Source organism: Heloderma suspectum, chromosome 2 (assembly GCF_057233095.1).
Source record: "Heloderma suspectum isolate Gila_16-S chromosome 2, 16-S_ref, whole genome shotgun sequence".
Lineage (NCBI taxonomy): Eukaryota > Metazoa > Chordata > Lepidosauria > Squamata > Helodermatidae > Heloderma > Heloderma suspectum.
In genome coordinates this window covers 37,278,577-37,298,727 of record NC_139459.1, presented here as the reverse complement: position 1 = coordinate 37,298,727, position 20,151 = coordinate 37,278,577, and the positions used below count along the sequence as shown (strand labels likewise).

Sequence of the window (20,151 nt, the reverse complement as noted above, 5' to 3'; positions counted from 1 at the left end):
AGCCTTTAAGGTAGAAATCAGCCAGTACAACCAATACCAATCTTCAGCTGTGAATTAGAAAGGCCCTGTACCTCCAACATTAATATTTCAGAAGTTACTTATGCTTCTAGATAATTTTGAGAGCAAAAGTTTGGCCCCATGCCTACTTCAAAAGAAGGAAAAAATTAATAGTTAAGAATTACATTAAGGTGGATTTGAGAAGTTTTAATTACTTGTGAAAATATGGTTAGAGTCTGATATTTTAAGTTATTCGATTCATATAAAATCCTTAATCCTTAATGACATACAAACCCGTATCCGGGTGATCTTGGGCAACTGTTCATTCTCTTTTCTATATGACAATCTAAAGAGCTGATTGTTAATGTAATACAGAAAAACAGTCTTGGGTACTCCAGTGTGTTTTAACATGGAGAAACCATAAAAAGGAATTTAAAACCAAGTCATCTACATCATTTTATCTTCTTCACTCTTGAGATAAGAAGAAACCATCTTTAACTAAAGAATGTTTAGGGCATTATTTTAGCACTGATATTGCTTTTCTTCAGCTCTTTCATATTTTCTAGCAAGTGTTTAACACAATATTCACTAACCAGTACTGCTGGTGGAGGATTAAGTCCTGAAACTTCAACAAGAATGTTATCATATTTGTCAAAGTTTATGCCAGTTTGGTAATGGGCAAATATGGCATCTTCACTGTCTGGTGGTGGTGGTGGTACATATGTCACCTTTGGACCTGCAAGTACAAGAGTGAAGAGTTACATTCTGATAGAGGAAAATATATCAGCTATACAAAATGTCTCTATTTTTATATATTTTGGACACAGAATTTCTAATGGAATTTGGGGGGTAAAATATAATCAACTGTGTCTTCATTTTCATCAACACCAATGTGAAAAACCATGACAGGCAAACACATTATGCTTACAGAAAAAAAGTATACAATTAGATGGCCCAGTGAGTAATAAAGGTAGGATTGTATCCATTGTTAGACCTACTTGGTATAGACTCATTGAAATTAATGGGACTTTTAAGTTAGACTAACACCGAACACAACCCTTAGTGCTTTTTTCCTAAAATAAGCTACCTACAGGATCTCCTGCATCCAATGATTTTATTGCAGGAACCGATATGGTTTATAACATGTACATCCCAATGTCATTCCTTTTATATTAGATAATCAAACAATTATATGAAAACTGTTCCCAACATAGTACTGTGCATTGAAAACAGGCCTTGAAAGCAGAGCTAATCAGGAAACAGCATGAATTTTGACAATGTGCCCAGACAATTAGATGAAATATCACTACTGATCTTGAGAAGTAATATTCAAATTGCCCAAAGCTTTTACTGGGACTTTGTCACTTTTGAAAGTACTGTTATTGTGCAAAGCTTTGGCTATGGAAAAGCGAAACAATAAGTAAGCACCTGAAAGTAAAGTATCTGGATTTAATCTTCGCCTCTTTACATTTATTCCCAAAAAGTAAAGTGGAAAGCACACTAACTTACATCTTTCACAAGTTTAAAGCCATTTTCACGAAGGTTCATCATCTACCAGCTTCCTTAATGGGATAGTTCAGATAATCATATCTAAACTTAATAAGCTAAGGTATAAGTGTGCCACTTCGCTCCTTTCTTCATGTGAGCTGGAAAACAAGCCTGGAAGTCTTCAACTACGTTCCCATTTCATCTGAACCAGGGAACTATGGTTAATAGTTCTGGAACAAGCTAGGGTATTAAAACCAACCTCTACCCATGCTTTAATATCCAAAGATGTTAACCATAGGTCCCTGAATCAGATGAAATGCGAAACTATAGCTAAATATTTCCTGGTTTGTTTGCTGTGCAAAGGCAAAAGTGTGTGGGCAAAGGACTAGTTTAGCAAAAGCTAATAACCCAATATGCAACTGTCTGAACAAGGTCACTCCCCACAACTTTATTCATTTTAGTTGAACATACCTGTACAGTCACCCCTTTCTGTATCACCATCCGATTTCCACATACCTTAAGTGAAATGAATATTTGTTTGGAAGGAAAAAAAAGTCATCAGTAGAGGAAGGAAAGAAATACCCAGATATTTTTGAAGGTGCTTATGTTTAAATATACTTACTTTTTGCAGAACCTCCAATTATTTCTTCATTGCTTCCTTTGTAACCCCCTGTTAAAAGTTAGTGAAATTGTGTGACTGTAGATAGAACAGTTTTAACAATACAGCCAAAATGGATTAGGAAACTATGGAGTTTCCCCACAGCTGACAGAATGTTAGGCTGACAATTCAAAGCAAACCCAGGGATGGACTCAAGCTGGGATGAGATAGATTACTCAGTATCATGGTAAATCATAAACAAAACTAAACAGTCCTGTTGAAGACAATGAAAAAGAACGTTATCAGCAGGTTTTGGTGAAATTTTGATGACCCAGAATATCATAGGAAGAAAAACTCTTAACTCCTTCTCTGTAGGCCTTTACATTTTCTCTATACAGTAAGTATCTATATATAAATATTCATTTTTACCTCTGCCTCCAGATCCTCTTCCTCTGTTTTCAAAGTCACCTAAAAAACAAATGCATAGTTCTAAGGGTCAGTATAAACTACCACCATCTATTCAGCAGAAGGCTGGTTGTGCTATGATCTACCTTTTTGACATGGTACCATTTCAGCCAAATCAACTGCCAATAATCCTATGCAGTTTTCAAATCCAGACCACCACAAAAACATACTAGAAAAAAGATTTAAGGTGCAATCCTATGGAATTGCTGCCTGCTAGATGGAAGCTTCCCATCTTGGTGGATTCCAAGCATCCTATACCCTGCCAGGCTGCTGCTGTCAGGGCAGGAGAAGCAGAGAAAAATTTTATTCATCTCATTTATTGCATTTCTGTACTGCCCAACAGCCAGAGCAGCAGGCAATTTTTATTCATTTTATTACATTTCTATACTGCCCAGTAGGTGAAGGTCTCTTGGCAATTTACAAAGATTAAAAACCTTTAAAACACAACATTATACATAGTACAAAAACCATTGACATACAAACACACACACAGCATGCATGCACACACACACACACCTAAGCAACTTTAAACAAACAGTAAGAAAATCAAGACTTTGGCGGGCAGGGCTGGAACAGGATACAGTAGATCCTGGCCTATCCTCTCCCTTCCCCACCCACCAGAATGCCCCCTCTTTTTTACCTCTATGATGTAATCCTGATTTGAAATTACAAGCGCAGGAAGCAGCCACCACGGTTCATTCCTCCACAGCTGCAAGGGAGGGACTGGAACAGCTTCGGGAGGGGAACTCAACATTCCCTACGGTCCCCTGGATGCTCTTCCAGAGACCATAGGTTTGCTCTGTAAGACAACTATAAGCAAATTTCACTTGATTTCTTACCTGCTGGAGCACCAAGCCCTCCTCTTTTAAATCCAAAGCTGCCAGAATTCTGTCTTCCATCTTGTGTCAAATTTTCGTCATCTGTTATAACAAAACCCAAAACCTTTTAAAAAATATATATATATTGGAGATTTTTCATGTAGCAGTAGAACTGAGGTATTTCAAAAATGTATGTTACTAAAACAGCATGCTCCAGCCCACATGAACTATTAGTAATGACATTTCAAGGCACTGAAGTACATTGCAAAAAAAAAAAAAAAAAAGGCAAACAACCATTATACAGTGCCAAAAGGTTTCTCAAAGACAATATCCATTTGGCATGCTTTCATTTCTAGATTCTTTAGGCTAGAACAATGACTGATTCCTTCAATACTAACAACTAATTCCTTCAATACTAACCCAACTAAAAGCAATAGTGCTTACTTGTAAATGCCCCAAATCCTCCTCTACCATCTCTGACTGATCTTCTTCCACCCCTACGAGCATCACTACCATCGCTCATTCCTTGAAAACCTAAAATGCAAATCAATATTTGATCAACAACTTTGGGAGCTATATGGGTAGACACACTGGGTCAATCCAAACATTATGCCAAACCCCTATGAAGGAAGCTTAATTATGGTTTGGAATGGTGTCTGACTTGAAAAAAACTATAGTTCTGGACATCATTCTGTCTCCAGAGCCTACTAAACAATGGAGATGAGAATGAATGTATGAAGAGTGCAAGAGAATAGAAAACAAAAGCAAACACGCAGCTCTAAATGCTGGTACACATAAACCATGACCTGGTGTGAGAATTGAGCCATTATTTAATCAAGTGGGCACGTACTGAGCTGGAAGCAGAGAAACCTAGATTCAAATCCCCACTATGAAGATCTTTAGGCTAACTTTGGCAAATTACTGCCTTTCATCCCAACATACCTCGCAGGGCTGTTGAAAAGCTAAAACATTTTTGAGCTCTTTGGAGGAAAGGTTAAAAAAAAATGAAATAAAATATCCTGTTGTAAGCCTTGCAGCACCGTAATTCCAATTTACTATGCTTGACCCAGACATAGCAAGTTTGAAGGGAACTGGGCCATGAAAACAACATAATTGGACAGAATATATTTTACACCACCAGATAAACACACAAAATTGCTTCCCTTCCTGTATGCATTAATTCAAAGTAATTTCCACTGGTCACTAACCAAGTAGTGTGGATTAGGGAATTGAAGTTATTTATTTTCTATATATCCTATCTCTCTTATCTTGAAATAAATGTATGTTGCAAACTTAGTAAGAGAAAAGACAGCAAATATGGGAATTCTAATCTTTGTTTTATCTTTATGGCTGTACCTCCTTTTCTCAAAACCCCGCTGCTTGACTTACTATCTTCATTATCAGCAACTTCTTCCATGACAAAGAAATTAAAGTGTAAATAATTAATGTCTCCTTTCTGCTGATATTCAATCTTAAGGATTTTTAAAAGTTTACATTTTTCTTTCAGTTCACCCAAATAAGCAATATATATTAACTGTAATTAAGTATGCTATTCCCAGCTTTTATGGACAGCGGAAAATATGTAACTATTATTTGTTCAGCATGTTATGTGTTTACTGACCAGTGCGTTAATCACACTCACTGATCAAGTTGACCACCTAAGCAAGAACAGCAATAATGTATTTTCCAACAAGGCAAGCACATCCACCTGCAAAGTCCTTCTAAATGTGCAAGTTGGGGGGGCGGGGGGGAGTGTGCATATTATTCAGCTTTGTTCAGAAAGGGAGGGAATGCTTTGTGCTTGTAAAAATAACTTCATTCATTTGCACACCAGCAATGGTGACAGGTTATTATTTTCACATTTCAACATGAAAAAGTGATATTAAAATGACCCACAACAATCAAGGGAGCTGGCCTTATGCCGGCCTACCTAATATAAAATTAGAGGTGAGGAAGTTGAGACCTATCTGTACCCAGCTATACAAACCATGAATTGATTCATAATGCACATATAATTAGGTGCCCAAGGTATGTCCCAATTAGCAAAACTTGCACAGAGATTATGAGATAGGACAACAGGTGCAAAGACAGCCAAAGTACTAATCTTGAAAGAACTACTAAAACAACATGTCTCACAGCTAGCTTCAACAGGAATACACTTGCACATCATATTAAGTTTGAACTGTCCTAGCTACGACTGGTAGAATGCCTCACTGCAATTCGTGATTTTAGAAGAGATATAGCAACTTCTGCCATAGATATGCAAGTTCTCCAGTGATGCTCAAAAATCAGTTAACAATCTGTGCCTCAATAGTTTTCCATAGCATACACATGTGTAAAATTAGATGGTTAATGTTACCCGACAGGAATTTATAACCTTACCTCTCTCAAAACCTGGACACTTCCTTCCTTCGAACCTATTTCCTGGTTCAGGTGTAGAAATTAAGAATACGTTAAGCAAGAGTTCTACAATTCTGTTTATTCAATTTTCAAAATGTGCACATACTTAAGTAGCCCTGAGAAACATGAATATGTCTAGAATTTCTACCCCTCACAGGTGGCTGTCCTTTCCCTTCTTGTCCCGACTCTTCTGGACACCTATCAAGACATATACTAAATATGGGAGAGACGAAAGCAAACGCTAGGTCATATGAGTATTTTCCATGCAAAAAGTGCATCTAACATAACCACTAATGGTTTCTTTTCTACATTTTTCACTACCCACCTCTGGATCTAAACAGTTACATGCTCTCTTTTTATCAACATACTCTAAGACAGTGGCTGATTTTTCCAGGTCATGAAGTTCTTTTTATAAAATAGATGTATTCACACTAGAACATTTTGCAAGTTACTGAAACTATTGCATAATTTGACTAAGTTGGTTCAACATTAAGAAGCTGGTACTTCATTAAGATCAAATTTCTGAAGCCAGCAGTAAGTAACATTCCAGTACTAACATTTGTAACTTATAAATGTAAGTGGTAATGTCTACCTCTGTTCCCAAACGTCCTTCCACTTCCAAATCCACTGGCTGGTTTGTCTTCTCCATTTGGTTTTCCACCAACACCTGACAAATTATAAGAGATCTATTTACAAACCAAAGCTTATTGCCAATTTACTCATGGATGAGTACATCATTTACAAGTTTAGAGAGCTAGTGAGTCAATAGCCTAATGAGACTATGGCTCAGTTCAGGTATCATGCCAACTCATACTTAGCTCACTGTTAAAATACAACGATAAACCATGGTTCAGTATTACTAGTAGGTATGAGCCTTGGGCTCTTACGCTCCCTCTACCCTTGAAGTGATCATTAACTTCTGTTCCTTCTCAATGCAGTCTGTGGCTTGCTAAGATCCCTGAATTGATAAACCATGGTTTGGTATAATATCTGGATTGACAATCCACAGTTATCCCACTTTGAGACTGCTGTACCATGGAGATGGGAATATTGGAAGTTTTTACCCTGCACAGATACCTATAGAATCAGTAGTTCCTTGCTATATCCAATGACTCCACTCCATCTGGCTCACAACTCTTTTGATCTCTAGTCTACGACTGTTTTCCAAAGACCCCATACATGCAGTCACGTCATAGATTACCTTTAAGTTTATCACCTTTAAGTTCTATCAAGTAGAGCATTTTGCCCACTAAATGGCATGTGTACAAGTGACTCCATGCACAATGTAAGACAGAAGCATTTGGAGAATCTAATACTTATGTTTCCTGGAACTTAGATGAGAATATACCTTCAGATCTATGACCCCAAGGAACTCTGTTTTCAGAGGAAAAGCTTCCTAAAAAGAAGTGATTTATTTAGTATCACACCGGACACTTTGAAACCGTAAGAAACTTATTTGGAAGTATGGTTTAATGTTAACAGATACGCTGCAAACCAATACTTATGTACAGGAAAACACTAATACAACAAGCTGACAATGATACAATGCACAACTGCACAGATTACAACATCTAATAAATGATACTGATAACATGAACCTTCTAGCATCACAGCTCTACACAAAGTACCCAAAGCACATATACCCAACAAATTGGACCCAATATATATTTCCCTTTAACTAAATTGCTAGCATTCTTGGGGTTCAATTAGCTACACAATCATCCATAAAATGCAGGGAGGTATGCTACAATAACTGGTGGGAAATATTTAATTAATCAGCATTTCTAGACAAAATACAAGTAACTGAGACTGTCCTTTAGAAAAAATCCTACAGATTTAGTTAAGGCAATACCTTTACTGAGAACAACCCAAACTCAAAGTTATGTGCAAGCTGTCACAAGGACTTTTCTTTGGACACAAACAGCTCATTGTGCAGCACAATCCGATACATGTTTACCCAGAAGGAAGTCCCACTGTGTTCAATAGCGCTTAGTTCCTAAGAAGTACATTTATGATCGTAGCCCAAGACTGCAAAACGTTTATTCCATTCTATCTTAAGACCATTACAGATCGCAGACTGGAGTTTCCTTCTATCACACCATGCCACATACCCCATAGCTCTACAGCGCTCTGATTCAAGGCAAGCAATAGAACAAGGGGAGGTGGCACAGAAAGATCCAAATGATGTTTCCAAGAGACAATTAATTTGTCTGCCTAAGATTCAACATTGTATTGGTCATATCTGGCTTCCAGGTATGCAGGGCTGGACTACATTTACTTGGGATCTGCCCAGATCCTTTCCTTTTCCTTCCATTCTCCCTCTTCTCCCACCCACCTCTGATAACATCATACAAATCAGGGGCTGCTACCATATCAAAGACAAGAACACATTTCCTATAGAAGAAATAGAGGGTCAACTAAACATGGGCCTCTTAACAGGTAACAATGTCTTTACATTTGAGTTCCATCTGCAGTGGTAATCACTGTACGATTGCTAAATTCAGTTGGCTGGCTAGATCAGTTAAAATGTTTTGAACTATTAAGAGGTCTCCTGAATAAAGACCTTAACGTGGTCTATTTCTCCTTAACGTGAGCACTTAACAGGTAGCAGGCATGGTATATTTAGCATTCCTCCTCTCATAGGAGGAAATGCCTCCAAGATATTATTTAATTTATATTCTGTCTTTCCACCAAAAAATGGTACAAAATTCTACATCTAAAAACAACTTAAACCATTTTTGCTTTAGAACTATTGTTTGATTCTTTCACAAAGTTAGACAAATTAATCAAAACTCATATAATCACTAGTTTTTTGAATCCCAATTCTTTTATCTTGATAAAATAGGTGTAGAGCTTTCCAGCCCATCAGATAAACTTCACTTCATTCCATCAATTCCCAATTTCAACTGAAAGGGACTTGCCCTACCCCTCCACACACAAAATTCATAGCAGTATTAACTCAACCCAACCTAACAGTCTTTGCCTACGGTTAGGAAAGAATAATTTGACTATTACAGTCGTTTTTACAAACAACTCTTTAAAAGTTAAACATGCTTATAACAGTCCTTAACGCATACTTGTGTTATAATACTCCTTAACACATACCTGGTGACTTTACACTCTGACCAAAATGGCATGAGGTTTCACTGGTTCTTGCAGATAAGGTGCCCTACAATATTGAGCGAAGAGTCAGACCAAATTGCAACTGCTGCATCAACCAGAGATTTCTAAAAACTCAGTAGGTATACTTTGCTACATACACAAAACCAAGCATAAGCTGGTTTTAACTACCTATCATGGCCCACTCTCTCGAAAGAAGTACTCACATGAATAGTGTAGCATTGGTGAAACTAATTTATGAAAGATCACTCCTTCTGTTCCATGAACATTCATTTCACAATCAGTAACTGATACAGCAGTGGGACAGTAGCGGCCAAGATTTGACACGGAATGCCCATAACACAACTGTAGCTTAGTTACTTGTAACTAAGTGCCACTAAAATGAATGTGTCTCATTCCCTAGTAATTTTGCACAGTACCGCAGCCTAAAACTGCATCCAAGAACCAGCTTGCCCACAGTAATTACTGCACAAATGGCTAGTAGGTCTTGTTTATCCATACAGCAAAATAAGGCGGAAATAAAGCAGTAACTGGATCAAACCACTTTAAACTGCAGGTGGCCGGCCACATTTTTTAACATGTAAAAAACAAATAAACCACCAACAGAGCAAGGAGAGAACTAGGTCAGAACCTTCTTCATGTGCTACAGTTTACTCACAGAGGCATCAGTTTATTTTTTAAACTTGATGGAGAAATCAAAGATGGCGTTCAGCACCTGCAGCCAAAAATGGCACACCTCATTCTACCACTGTAAGATTCTACTACCTCATTCTTTTGCATGTGTAGACCAGGCCTTACAGTAGAATCCTCTTCTTCCTTACTTGGAAATAAGTCCCACTGTATTCAGTGGGGCTCACTCACCAATAAACAATCATGGGATTGCAGCATTAGCATAGGGCTTTAGCACTACTATTTCCAATTTGGACTCTATGACTCACAGTAATATTACTAGTCCATTTAGGCTACCAGCAATTAGGACAATTGGGATTTCAAGCCCCAGTAGAAGAGTCAAATCAAACACCTTGATTTAATCGGTTCATCAAAACTTTTCAGGACAGATTAAAAACGACCATTTTGAAGGATTCAAAGATGATAAATACCCCACTTCGTAAGTGAGATAACTGAGAATATCCTAACACCTCAAACTCACTCAGTACTTCAACCCCCCTCTCATTATTTGCACATACACACGAGAAGCGCTTTCACCAGCACAACGTGAACCTAGGCTCATACGGGAGAACAATTCAAGACGGGAGAAACCTTTCGCCTCCCCACCAGTACCCACCAGCTTCTGGAAGCTGGGCTGGAAGACGGGCAAGGCACCACCGGCACCTCCTCTTCCTCTATTATGATCGGCAATCTCCGTGTCCCAATCCTCATCACCCATGACGGCGGTCTGCGCTCCAAACTGGTCCTGTGAGGGGAGGAAGAAAAGGGCAGTGGTGGGGCCGCGCGTTAAGCACAGCGAGGCGCGGGAAAGCGGCTTTGAGTAAGGTCGGAGAGCGGCCTCCCGTAAATCCCTGACCCCACATTCCCCTCAGATCTCTTTCCCTCTTCCAGGCGACCCCCACACAACCCCTGTCCGCCTCACCCCCGCCTCAGCTTCCCACCGGGCGGAGACGACGACGCTCCCCCGAACCGTTCCCGCCAAAGCGCGGCGCCCCCCGCCCCGACGGCCGGCAGGAAGCGGGGACCCCTCTCGACCCCAACTCCGCGACGGCCCTGAACGCCTCACGCTGAAGCCGCCGCCGCCGCCAGCGGAGGTCCCTCGTCAGCAGCCAACCCAAAGCACGTGCAGCTCCGACTGCCGCCCAGCCCCAGTCACTGCTCCAGCCTTCCAGCCCGCCCGGCTCTGGTCACGTGCCGCCTCGCCTTCCCACCAATCGCAGGCCTCGCCGGGGCACCAGAACGAGTCGAGGCGGGAAGGGGGAGGGGTTAGAGCAATAGCGTAGGGGAGTCCGCGATGGGCGTGCGCCTGTGGCGTAGGCCGCTGGAGCGGAGACCGGGCTGCTGCGGGACTTGCGGCGGGCTGGTTGTCGTCGTCGCCGCCGCCGCCGCGCGCGCGCGCGCAAAGACTTTGCCCTCGAGGCGGGCTCGTGGCGGCTGGAGCAAAACGTATTGGGCGGGGAAGGGGTTGTGGCGTCTGTTGCTAGGAGCCGCGCCCAGGAATGCGATCAAGCCGATCCTGTAGGCGTGTTTCTTTTTCGGAAGTAACTCCCGGCGAGTTTAGTGGGACGTTCTTTTAGTGCGTAGACTGCAAGCCCTTATTCCACGGGGCGGCGGCGGCGGCGGCGATTTTACTTTCGCTTCTCCTTTTTTGAGTATGTGGGGGTGCGTGTAGAAAAATTCTTGCTTTTTACGAAAGAAAATGCAAATCCACGATTGTTAAATTAATGTTGTAATAACTTCAGTAAAGAACTGTGCTGTTGTGCTGCCCGATTCTGTGCACGTTTCCTCGGAAGGAAAGGTAAAATCCGACATAATTCTTACTTAGAGTAGACCCCCTGGAATGAATGGGGTTTAGGTTATGACTAACTTAAGTCCCATTAATTTCTATGGATCTACTCGAAGTAGGACTTGCGTTGGATTTTACCCCAAGTCTCGTTATGGCCTGGCTTGCTTTCTACCACAGATCAGCCTTTCCCAGGTATTTGGAACTGCAACTCCCAGGATTCCTGAAGATTGGTTGGGAGCTGAAACCTAAAGCATGTGAAGGGCACCAAGCTGGAGAAGGCTGCCTGCTCCCTACTACTTCCAGAGTAATCCCACTGACTTCTCTTTTATCCTATAGCTGCTCAGGGGGAGTTTATGGTCCATGGGGTCACGAAGAGTCTGACACGACTTAACGACTGAACAACAAACAACACAGGTGGACAGGAATAATGTTCTGGGCAACAAGAGTGCTTAGACTAATTTTTATGAAGATGATAAAAGCTTTTAAACTTACTACCTTCTGGGATCCTTAATGCATTGACTCCCCTGCTAAGCCACCTGGGGCCCTCCAGATTCTGGACTACAAATCCCATAATCCCAGACCATTTACTATGCTGGTTGGAACTGATGGGAGTTGAAGCCCCATCAGGGCCACAGGTTCCCCATCCCTGCTTTATTAAGACCAACAAGATGTCTGAGTAGGATAGGCTTAAAAGTTCACAATTCTATATATGCCTATTCAAAAGAAAGTCTCATTGTGTTCAGTGGTGCTTACTCCAGGGCCCATAAGTATAGCATTGCAGCCTCAATTAGATTAGAGCAGGGATAGGCAACTTGTGGCCCTCTGGATTTTTTGGCCTGCAACTCCCATCACCCCCCACCATTGTCTATGCTGGCTAGGGTTGATGGGAGTTGTAGGCCAAAACTTCTGGAGGGCTACAAGTTGTCCACCCCTGAATTAGAACCTGTAGGTAAAAAAATTGGGAAAACAAGTCATTGTTGTTTGTTTGTCCCAGCAAGCCTCAGCACAACTTGAAGTCTACTTTGTATCTAGCTGATCTAATCTAATTAAGAGAGCAATCCTATGCCCCCTAGACAGTGTCTGGGGGACACTGGATATTTTGGTTTTCTGGGTCTGGACTGAGAGCCAGGAAACCACACTCCCCTCACAGCCAGCACAGAAAGAACCGCGCTGGCTGCTGCTACAAACTTGAAAACTCAAGTTCATAGGGGGTGAAAAAGGGGTGTTCCTGGGGGTGAGAAGGCGAGGAGTCTGGGGACATGAGGCTACAAGGTATCCCCAGCTGTCCCTAGCCTCCTTCCTTCCGCCTCCCCAAAGCCTCCACTAGATGGATGAAATTGCCCATCTAGTTAAAATGCAGAGTGGGAGTTTGGAAGCTTATGAGTACCCAAGGTGCATCCCACTGAATTGTGCCCTAAGTCTGTCTCACACTAACTGAACAATTCAGTGATGCAGCCAGGTAATTCCTAGAACATGGAGTTAATGGTCTTATGGGTCCCTCTTTAGATAGCCATGGGCGTTACTTGAGTTGTGAAGCACACAACTAACATTTCTTCACCAGCACGACTCTATTTTACAGCTGCTTCTACGTTCCTGATACATTAAAGCAAAAGAAAAAACCTGTTTGCCAACCCTGATATAAAAAATACTCAGCATGTTCAATTTTGCATTTTAAAGTCACTTAAATCATAGAATCATAATGACTAGAGGAATAAAATGGAATTTGCTTCTGCTGTCTGGATGTTAAATACATTTACTTAGGAATAATCACCATTTTACTGAAGGAAAGTTAAAATTAGGTAATTAGGTACCTGTAATTGGAGGTGGCCAGCTGGCCATGTATCTAATGCGTAAAATGTTTTTAAAAACAAGAAAAAGGATGCTGCAGCAAGCAGGGTCAGTCCGGTAGGCCCTGGCATGGCTATGCCAACACAGGTGTTGATGCTGGCAAGGTTTGCTACTGCCTCAGCACCTGTGGCTCTCTGGGCGGTTATTGCAGTGGGAGGGGGAGAGCTTGACTTCAAATCATGTTGTATTTAACACCCAGCCTGAGGTAGACTTTTTCAGAACTCAAAAGGTTGCTCACCATTTTGTGAGTTTGGTTGGTTCTAATAAAAGTATTAGCCTACTGTGGCGTTAGGATTTTTTCTAATAGACTTGGGGCACAATCCAACTACAGCCACAATGCTGGTTGGGGCATGCTGGGAGTTGTAGGACTTTTTTTCTATGTAAACATGCATAGAATTGTGCTCTCGTGCCTAACTATGATTCCCCACCCCCACCAAGGAATTTCTACACATCTGCCATTGAACCAAGGAACGCTGCAGAGGATTCTGGGCCATATTTTGCAGCTCATGTGTAGCTCTGGCTAGTCTTGTTAGGCCTTACTATCCCCTTGGATCAGGGTGGGGAACTGGTGGCTCTCCAGATGTTTTGGCCTACCATTCCCATCAGTCCTAGCCAGCATAGGCAATGGAAAGAGATTATGGGAGCTGGAAGCCAAAACATCTTGCCTTGAGCATGTGCTCAGAGGCACTTTGCTCTACATATCTATGTCAATGTTCCTGAGCCGCTACCTCAGGGTTCTAGTAAACAACAAAGATCCCACAAGCCTAAAATCTTCTTACCCCTTGCTTATAACACATCTAGCACTATTTTGGGACTGCATAGCAGTGGAAGAGGGCTAGAGATGAGCAACTTACTTTTTGATTTGTCTGCTATTTGTGCTGCTGTCACTGAGGAACCACAGAGTTCTACAAAGCACAGTATGGAAACAACCGGCATAGAGAAAACTGCTACATGATTATTTACATAATATTGCTGCTTCCTTCTGTCAGGACTTCAGGCTTGAGCCTTTAACACTTTTATATGGAGAAATTAAAGACTACTTTCAACTGCATATCCCTGCAATGAAAAGCTTCATCTCTTACATTTGTTTCCTCCTGAGTAGTTATTTAAAAGCAGTGGAGCTGTACTAGAGGGAAAAGTGGATGCTTTTACCATCAAGACAGCTATTTTTCTGGCAGGGCTTCTCTGTTTTAATAGTTGCTTGTTAGGAAATGTTTCCCCAAGTTGAATTTCTGCTTATCATTTTAGCTGTCCAGTAGGAAAAGCTTCACCTCAGCCTGGGCTGGCCCAATACATTTTGCTGCCTGGGGCAAAGAACAATATGGCACCCTCTCCTATTACATGTACAAAAGCTGATTGGACTGGCAGTTGAATCTTACTTCAATACTGGGGATGGGGCAGCATCCTCTACTGCACCTGAGGGCAGTGAGCTAACTTAAAGGGTGCAGGGCGGGCCATGGGGTACACAGAGCTCTCCTCCAACATCTTGCTGACATCTCCTAGCAGCTGCCATCTTAGATAGTTGCCTCACTCTGCCTAATGGTAGAGCTGGCTATGAGTTCAGTTGCTTTCAAGCACCCATTAAAGGTACAAGAATCCTGCCAATAAAGACTGGTAGGCCTAGGAGTAAAATGTGTGGTACATCTGCAGTTAAAGCCATGCAAAACAGGCATCACAGCATTATGTTATTAAACTTTTGTCAAACACATAAAAGTCCATATACATTGAAAGAGGATATGTGTCATCATTGCATAAGACAGACATTGCAATAAATTGCAGAATATCATTTTGCAGTGATAGCATCTTTTACTGCATTACATTACATGGCAGATTCTAGAATTGCTGACATCCAACTAACTTTATCCTAATTACAAAAAAATGTTCAGAACCATAGTTAGCCTTAGACTTTAGTAACAGAAGCTCTAGATAACATCGTGTCTGAAAATAAGGCAGAATCTTGGGGTGTGCAGTGTGATTCTGTGAATGTTTACTCAGAAGTTATTTCCATTACATTCAGCAGAGCTTACTCTGAGGTAATTATGTGTGTATATGACTGAACCCTTAGGTCACACACCTAGGGTCAATACCCGTTTCCCCTGCAGGGCTCCTATGTCTTCAACAGCTGCATAGGAAGAAACATTCAAAAGATTAACCTCCTACTGCTATTCTTAAGTTGAAAGCATAAAGTCCCATCCATTTTTATTTAAAGATGGCAAAATCTTAACACAAGATTTTAAAATTATTTTATAGCATGTTTAGTTTTCATGTTGGTTATTAGCTTTTAAAAAGCAAAGGTAGCCACATTGACCGGATGAAGAACTCCAAAATCTGTATGAGTGATCTTTATTCGGTCAACCAAAAGACCACAAAAATGTGCAAGCTTTGGGGGTCTCTATATCTCTTCATCATCTTGCCTGATAATTGGGGTGGGGGGACTGATGAAAAATGCCTGACTTTATGGTAAAGTCACAGTGTCTGTGCATTCAGAGTCCCAAGATGAAGTGCGGGAGAAGGAGTCTTCAGACGTTAAAATTAGAGTCTAGCTGCTTGCTAAACTTAGTGTTTTAGTGTTTCATAGTGCTATCAAACCAGCCATTTATTTTAATGCTTTTTTCAGGGTGCCCCACAGAGTGGAGCATGGAGGGGGGTCCAGGGGGAAAAATGGCCCCCAGACTTCCTGCAATTGCCCACCCCTGCTCTAGTAAGTCATACGATGGTTACAGGTTGGACCTAGAGCTGCCCCTAGGGCTGGTGGAAGCAAGAAAGGGAGAAATGTTGGATCCCCCATTTTTTAAAAAATAAAATGTGTCTGTTACCCAGAACTGTGTCAGTTCTGGGTGCAGTACACAGGCTCTTTTTATCTGGGGACTGCAGAGAGAAACTAGGCAGTCTTGATATTAATAAAGCTGGAGATAATTTTAGATGCTGTACTAGGTTAAAAAAAAAAAGTCAGTTGAAGCCAAATTGAGTGGCTTTACCTAGTAGCTGGAGGGGATGAACTCTCAGAGAATAAACTTCCAGCTTCAGGTGGTGTAAAATCCCCTTCCTCTAGCGCAATCCTATGCATGTTTAGACAGAAGAAAGTCCTACAACATCCAGTGTGGTGGGAGTCGTAAGACTTTTTTCTGTCTAAACATGCATAAGACTGTACGCCAAATTCCCCAAGTGACAAAAAAAACCCAGGTAGCCATGTTGCCACCCTTTTCCAACCTGGTGCCTGCTAGATGTTTTGGATGACAACCTCCATCTTCCCCAACAATTGGCACGTTGGCTGGGACTGGTGGGAGTTATGATCCAAAACATCTGGAAGACACCAGGTTGGAAAAAGTTATGCGTCCTCTCCACCCCATCCATTAACAGTAACCTAGTGAGATGATGCCGAGAAAGGAATCACTACAAATCCTCACCAGACTGAAACCGCATGACTGTAGAAATTCATTCTACAGGTAAAATCTTCCCAAACCAGGGAACCATAATGTTATGTGGGGGGGGGGGGTACTATGGCTTAGTTATTGTTTTGAACCTTGGCAGCTCCTGTAGAGTTGGGAGTCGCAACTGTGGGTGCGGTTTCTGCTAAGTCCTTCAGTTGTGTGTGTGATGAATAAAGGACTGTTGTGATTGAGGCCTGCTGAGTCTTACAGTCATTCACTCTATACAACAGGTAATTCCCGCCTTCAAGTTTGTTTGGAACTGATTAGCTCACATTCAAAAGGTGTGAATTCGTGTCCAGTTATCATATCAATTGGAGCAAGCAGTGAGCCCAGGTTAAAAAAAAAAAGGCTGGGGGAATGAATGTAAGGTGGAGTTTGATTCTCTCTTTTGGTATGCAGCCCTTACAGCTACTGAGAGAACTGAAAGTGTTTTTCTAACTAGCCTGATTACGACTTCAGGCTAGCAGGTCAAGTGGTAACACTTCTTTGTAAGTTTGTTTGCATTTCTAATTAAAAGCTAAAGGTCATCTTTCAGAGGACTGAAGCCTTTCTTAAAGCTCAATGCATTATATAAGTTGAACTTGTGCATTCAGAAGTCAGTGAGTTCAATGGAGTTTACTCCCAGGTAAGGATGCACAGGATTGCAGTCATTCCACAAAAACGTTTAGTATTTAAGATGTAGCATTCTTTTTTCTAGGACAGGAAGGCCTGGTGTCCTATGGTCCATGGGGTCACGAAGAGTCGGACATGACTTAACAACTGAACAACAATTATTTTTTCTGTTTTTAGTAGAAATACATAAGACAGAAAATTAAAATAGACAGCTTATCCACTTTTACCCACATGTTGAAGTTTGAACCAGGAAAACAGTGTAAATGTTGTTTAATATCTGTGTGTGTGTGTGTGTGTGTGTGTGTGTGTGTAGGGAGAAAAATAGTCCTAAAAACCCAAAAGGGAAAAATTATCAAAAGCTGTGGAATGAATCACAGATTCAAAGAAAGAACACTATGTTTTTATCAACCTACAATGCCTGACTGTGCAATCCTACACACGTCTACCCAGAAGTAAACCCATTGAGTTAAATGGGGCTTTGTCCTAGATAAGTTTGTGTACAGGATTAAATTTGGCGTTATATAAATTTCATCAGACAACATTCATGATAATAAGTGCATATAGTATTGTTTGGCAATTGTGGCACTGGACGTCACAGCTGACTAGCACAAACCAGTGCTTGGCTACCAAGCCCAGCCATAATTTGTAGGCCCCTGTCCCAAACCATAGTCTTCAGCTGGTGGGGTTGGAACCGATAAGTGTGTTGCACCTTATTTATTTTAAATTATTTTAGGTCGCCTTTAAGCAGCCATCACTATTTATTGTTTTTACTGTAAAATTTTAATTCATTATTTTATACTGTTTTATGTGGTATTATGCATGCATTTTAGTGTGAACTGCTTAGAGATTTTATTATACTAAGGTGATGCTGACAAAGGTCCGTCTAATCAAAGCTATGGTTTTCCCAGTAGTAACATACGGCTGTGAGAGCTGGACTATAAGGAAGGATGAGCGCCGAAGAATTGATGCTTTCGAACTGTGGTGCTGGAGAAGACTCTTACGAGTCCCCTGGACTGCAAGGAGGTCAAATCAGTCCATCCTAAAGGAAATCAACCCTGAGTGCTCATTGGAAGGACAGATACAGAAGCTGAAGCTCAAATATTTTGGCCACCTAATACGAAGAGAAAACTCTCTGGAAAAGACCCTGATGCTGGGAAAGACTGAAGGCAAAAGGAGAAGGGGACAGCAGAGGATGAGATGGCTAGATAGCATCACTGATGCAATGAATATGGACTTGAGCACGCTCCGGGAGAGAGCACAGGACAGGAAGGCCTGGCGTGCTATGGTCCATGGGGTCACGAAGAGTCGGACACGACTGAACGACTGAACAACAAAATAGAAGTATTATAAATAATTACATTTTATACATTTTAATTGAAGGGAAAAGAACAGGGGGAGAGAGAAAGGAGGTGTAGAACAGTCTTCCAAACCTGGTGCCCTCCAGATATGTTGAACTGCAACTCCCATCATCCCCAACCAGGGGAACCAGGTTGGATAAGGCTGGTGTAGCAAGAAGGACGAGTGAGAGTGTAAGAAAGAGAAAAGGAATAAGACAGAACAATAAGCAAAGCAGACAGATGGCAAAGAAAAAGAAATGTGTCTCATGTCACAGGTGGGTGACATGATCTGAAGGTTGATCCCATGTCTGAAATGGTTGAAGACTAATGGTCTAGAACACTTCCTGAGCCTTAAGGCAAGACCACCTGCACGTTAATTCACAGAAACACAACACACAGGTTTCCCTAAAATATTAGCACCCATTATCCTGATTATTGTGTGTTCCAACCAGACAGCAGGAGTACACCACTGCCATAGAAGTCAAGGCACAGCTAGTAAAGCAGTTTTGATGATGCAAATCTAATGAACAGACCTGTTTAATGACATAATAAATGGCCCAAACTTAAATGTTCCTGTTCAGATTCTGATTATTAGCGCATCTACTCTTTACTTGGGGGGGGCCCGCAGATTTCACACTTGTGGGATCTTTGTTTTTTACTAGAACCTTGAGATACACCAACCAGACACTGGTGCAAAAGTCATACACTTAGAACTGAAGAATTCTGAAACTAGAACTTCGTTCTGAGTACCAGAACTGAACAAAGCTCACAGTCCTTCCACACAAAAATCTGTTCCTGGTTATCTCAAACTTTTTTCATTTCAGCAGTATAATTTAGACCTGGGGGTGGTGGTGGTAATTTTTTTTGCTGCTGTTGTTAAATATTTGGGAACCAGAAATCCTTGACAATCAATCTACTGCAAATCACGCAGAGCTCTACCTTCTGCCCACCTCTGCTCTAGAGCACTCTTTTAAAAATACTTAAGGGTGGCTGGGGAATGCTTGGAGTTGTAGGACTTTCTTCTGCCTAAACATGCACAGGATTGCACCCTAAGCCATTGTTTCTATTTGCCCATTTACGGATCTGCGAGAATGGCTATATATCTACACTCTGTTTCTCTGAAATTGAGCTATGCAATACTCTCAATCCAGTTTTCACCACCTTGTCTGAAGCCATCTGCCTCTGGTTACTTGTTACTGGCTCATTCCTTTGCCTTTAACAGCTGCATGAACATGACAGGAAACAATTTAACCAGCACAGCTGGTGGTATTGTGATGGGAAAAGATGCACTGTTGACTTTCTGCCAGCCTGCAGTAGTTAAAAGTACAGATGCTCTGGTGGAGGAGGGGGATGCTAGCATATGTGCAATCCAACCCAGCCAATGATGGTGAGACTGCTTCTTGCCTACAGTTACAAATGCTCTTCACCAGTCAGAACTGTTCTTCATTTGCAGGGGGTGGGGGCGAGATTGTTTGTATGGAAGATTCACCATGGCAATGCTCACAAGGAAGCAACAGTATTTGATTATGCGTGATGCATGGAATGCACAAGTTTGCTTTTCAGCTCTTAAATCTGAAGTATA

General features: G+C 41.4%; 1 protein-coding gene across 8 annotated transcripts in view; it reads right to left on the bottom strand.

The window, feature by feature from the left end:
• The window catches only part of DDX4 (DEAD-box helicase 4), a 42,166-nt gene that overhangs the window by 18,835 nt on the left and 3,180 nt on the right, over positions 1-20,151 (bottom strand). Inside the window, exons 1-12 of one of the 8 annotated variants that reach the window (XM_084833249.1) lie at positions 10,670-10,740; positions 10,172-10,300; positions 8,872-8,935; positions 7,115-7,162; positions 6,359-6,433; positions 5,749-5,790; positions 3,811-3,900; positions 3,388-3,468; positions 2,513-2,551; positions 2,108-2,155; positions 1,957-2,001; positions 591-733 (exon numbers count right to left, since the gene is read on the bottom strand). In XM_084833249.1, coding sequence (XP_084689375.1) covers positions 591-733; positions 1,957-2,001; positions 2,108-2,155; positions 2,513-2,551; positions 3,388-3,468; positions 3,811-3,900; positions 5,749-5,790; positions 6,359-6,433; positions 7,115-7,162; positions 8,872-8,935; positions 10,172-10,273 — 777 coding nt within the window. In that variant the 5' untranslated portion in view covers positions 10,274-10,300; positions 10,670-10,740. Of the gene's footprint in view, positions 1-590; positions 734-1,956; positions 2,002-2,107; positions 2,156-2,512; positions 2,552-3,387; positions 3,469-3,810; positions 3,901-5,748; positions 5,791-6,358; positions 6,434-7,114; positions 7,163-8,871; positions 8,936-10,171; positions 10,301-10,477; positions 10,741-20,151 lie in introns of those variants that run through there. The other 7 variants (XM_084833248.1, XM_084833247.1, XM_084833246.1 and 4 more) reach the window with 7 other exon arrangements.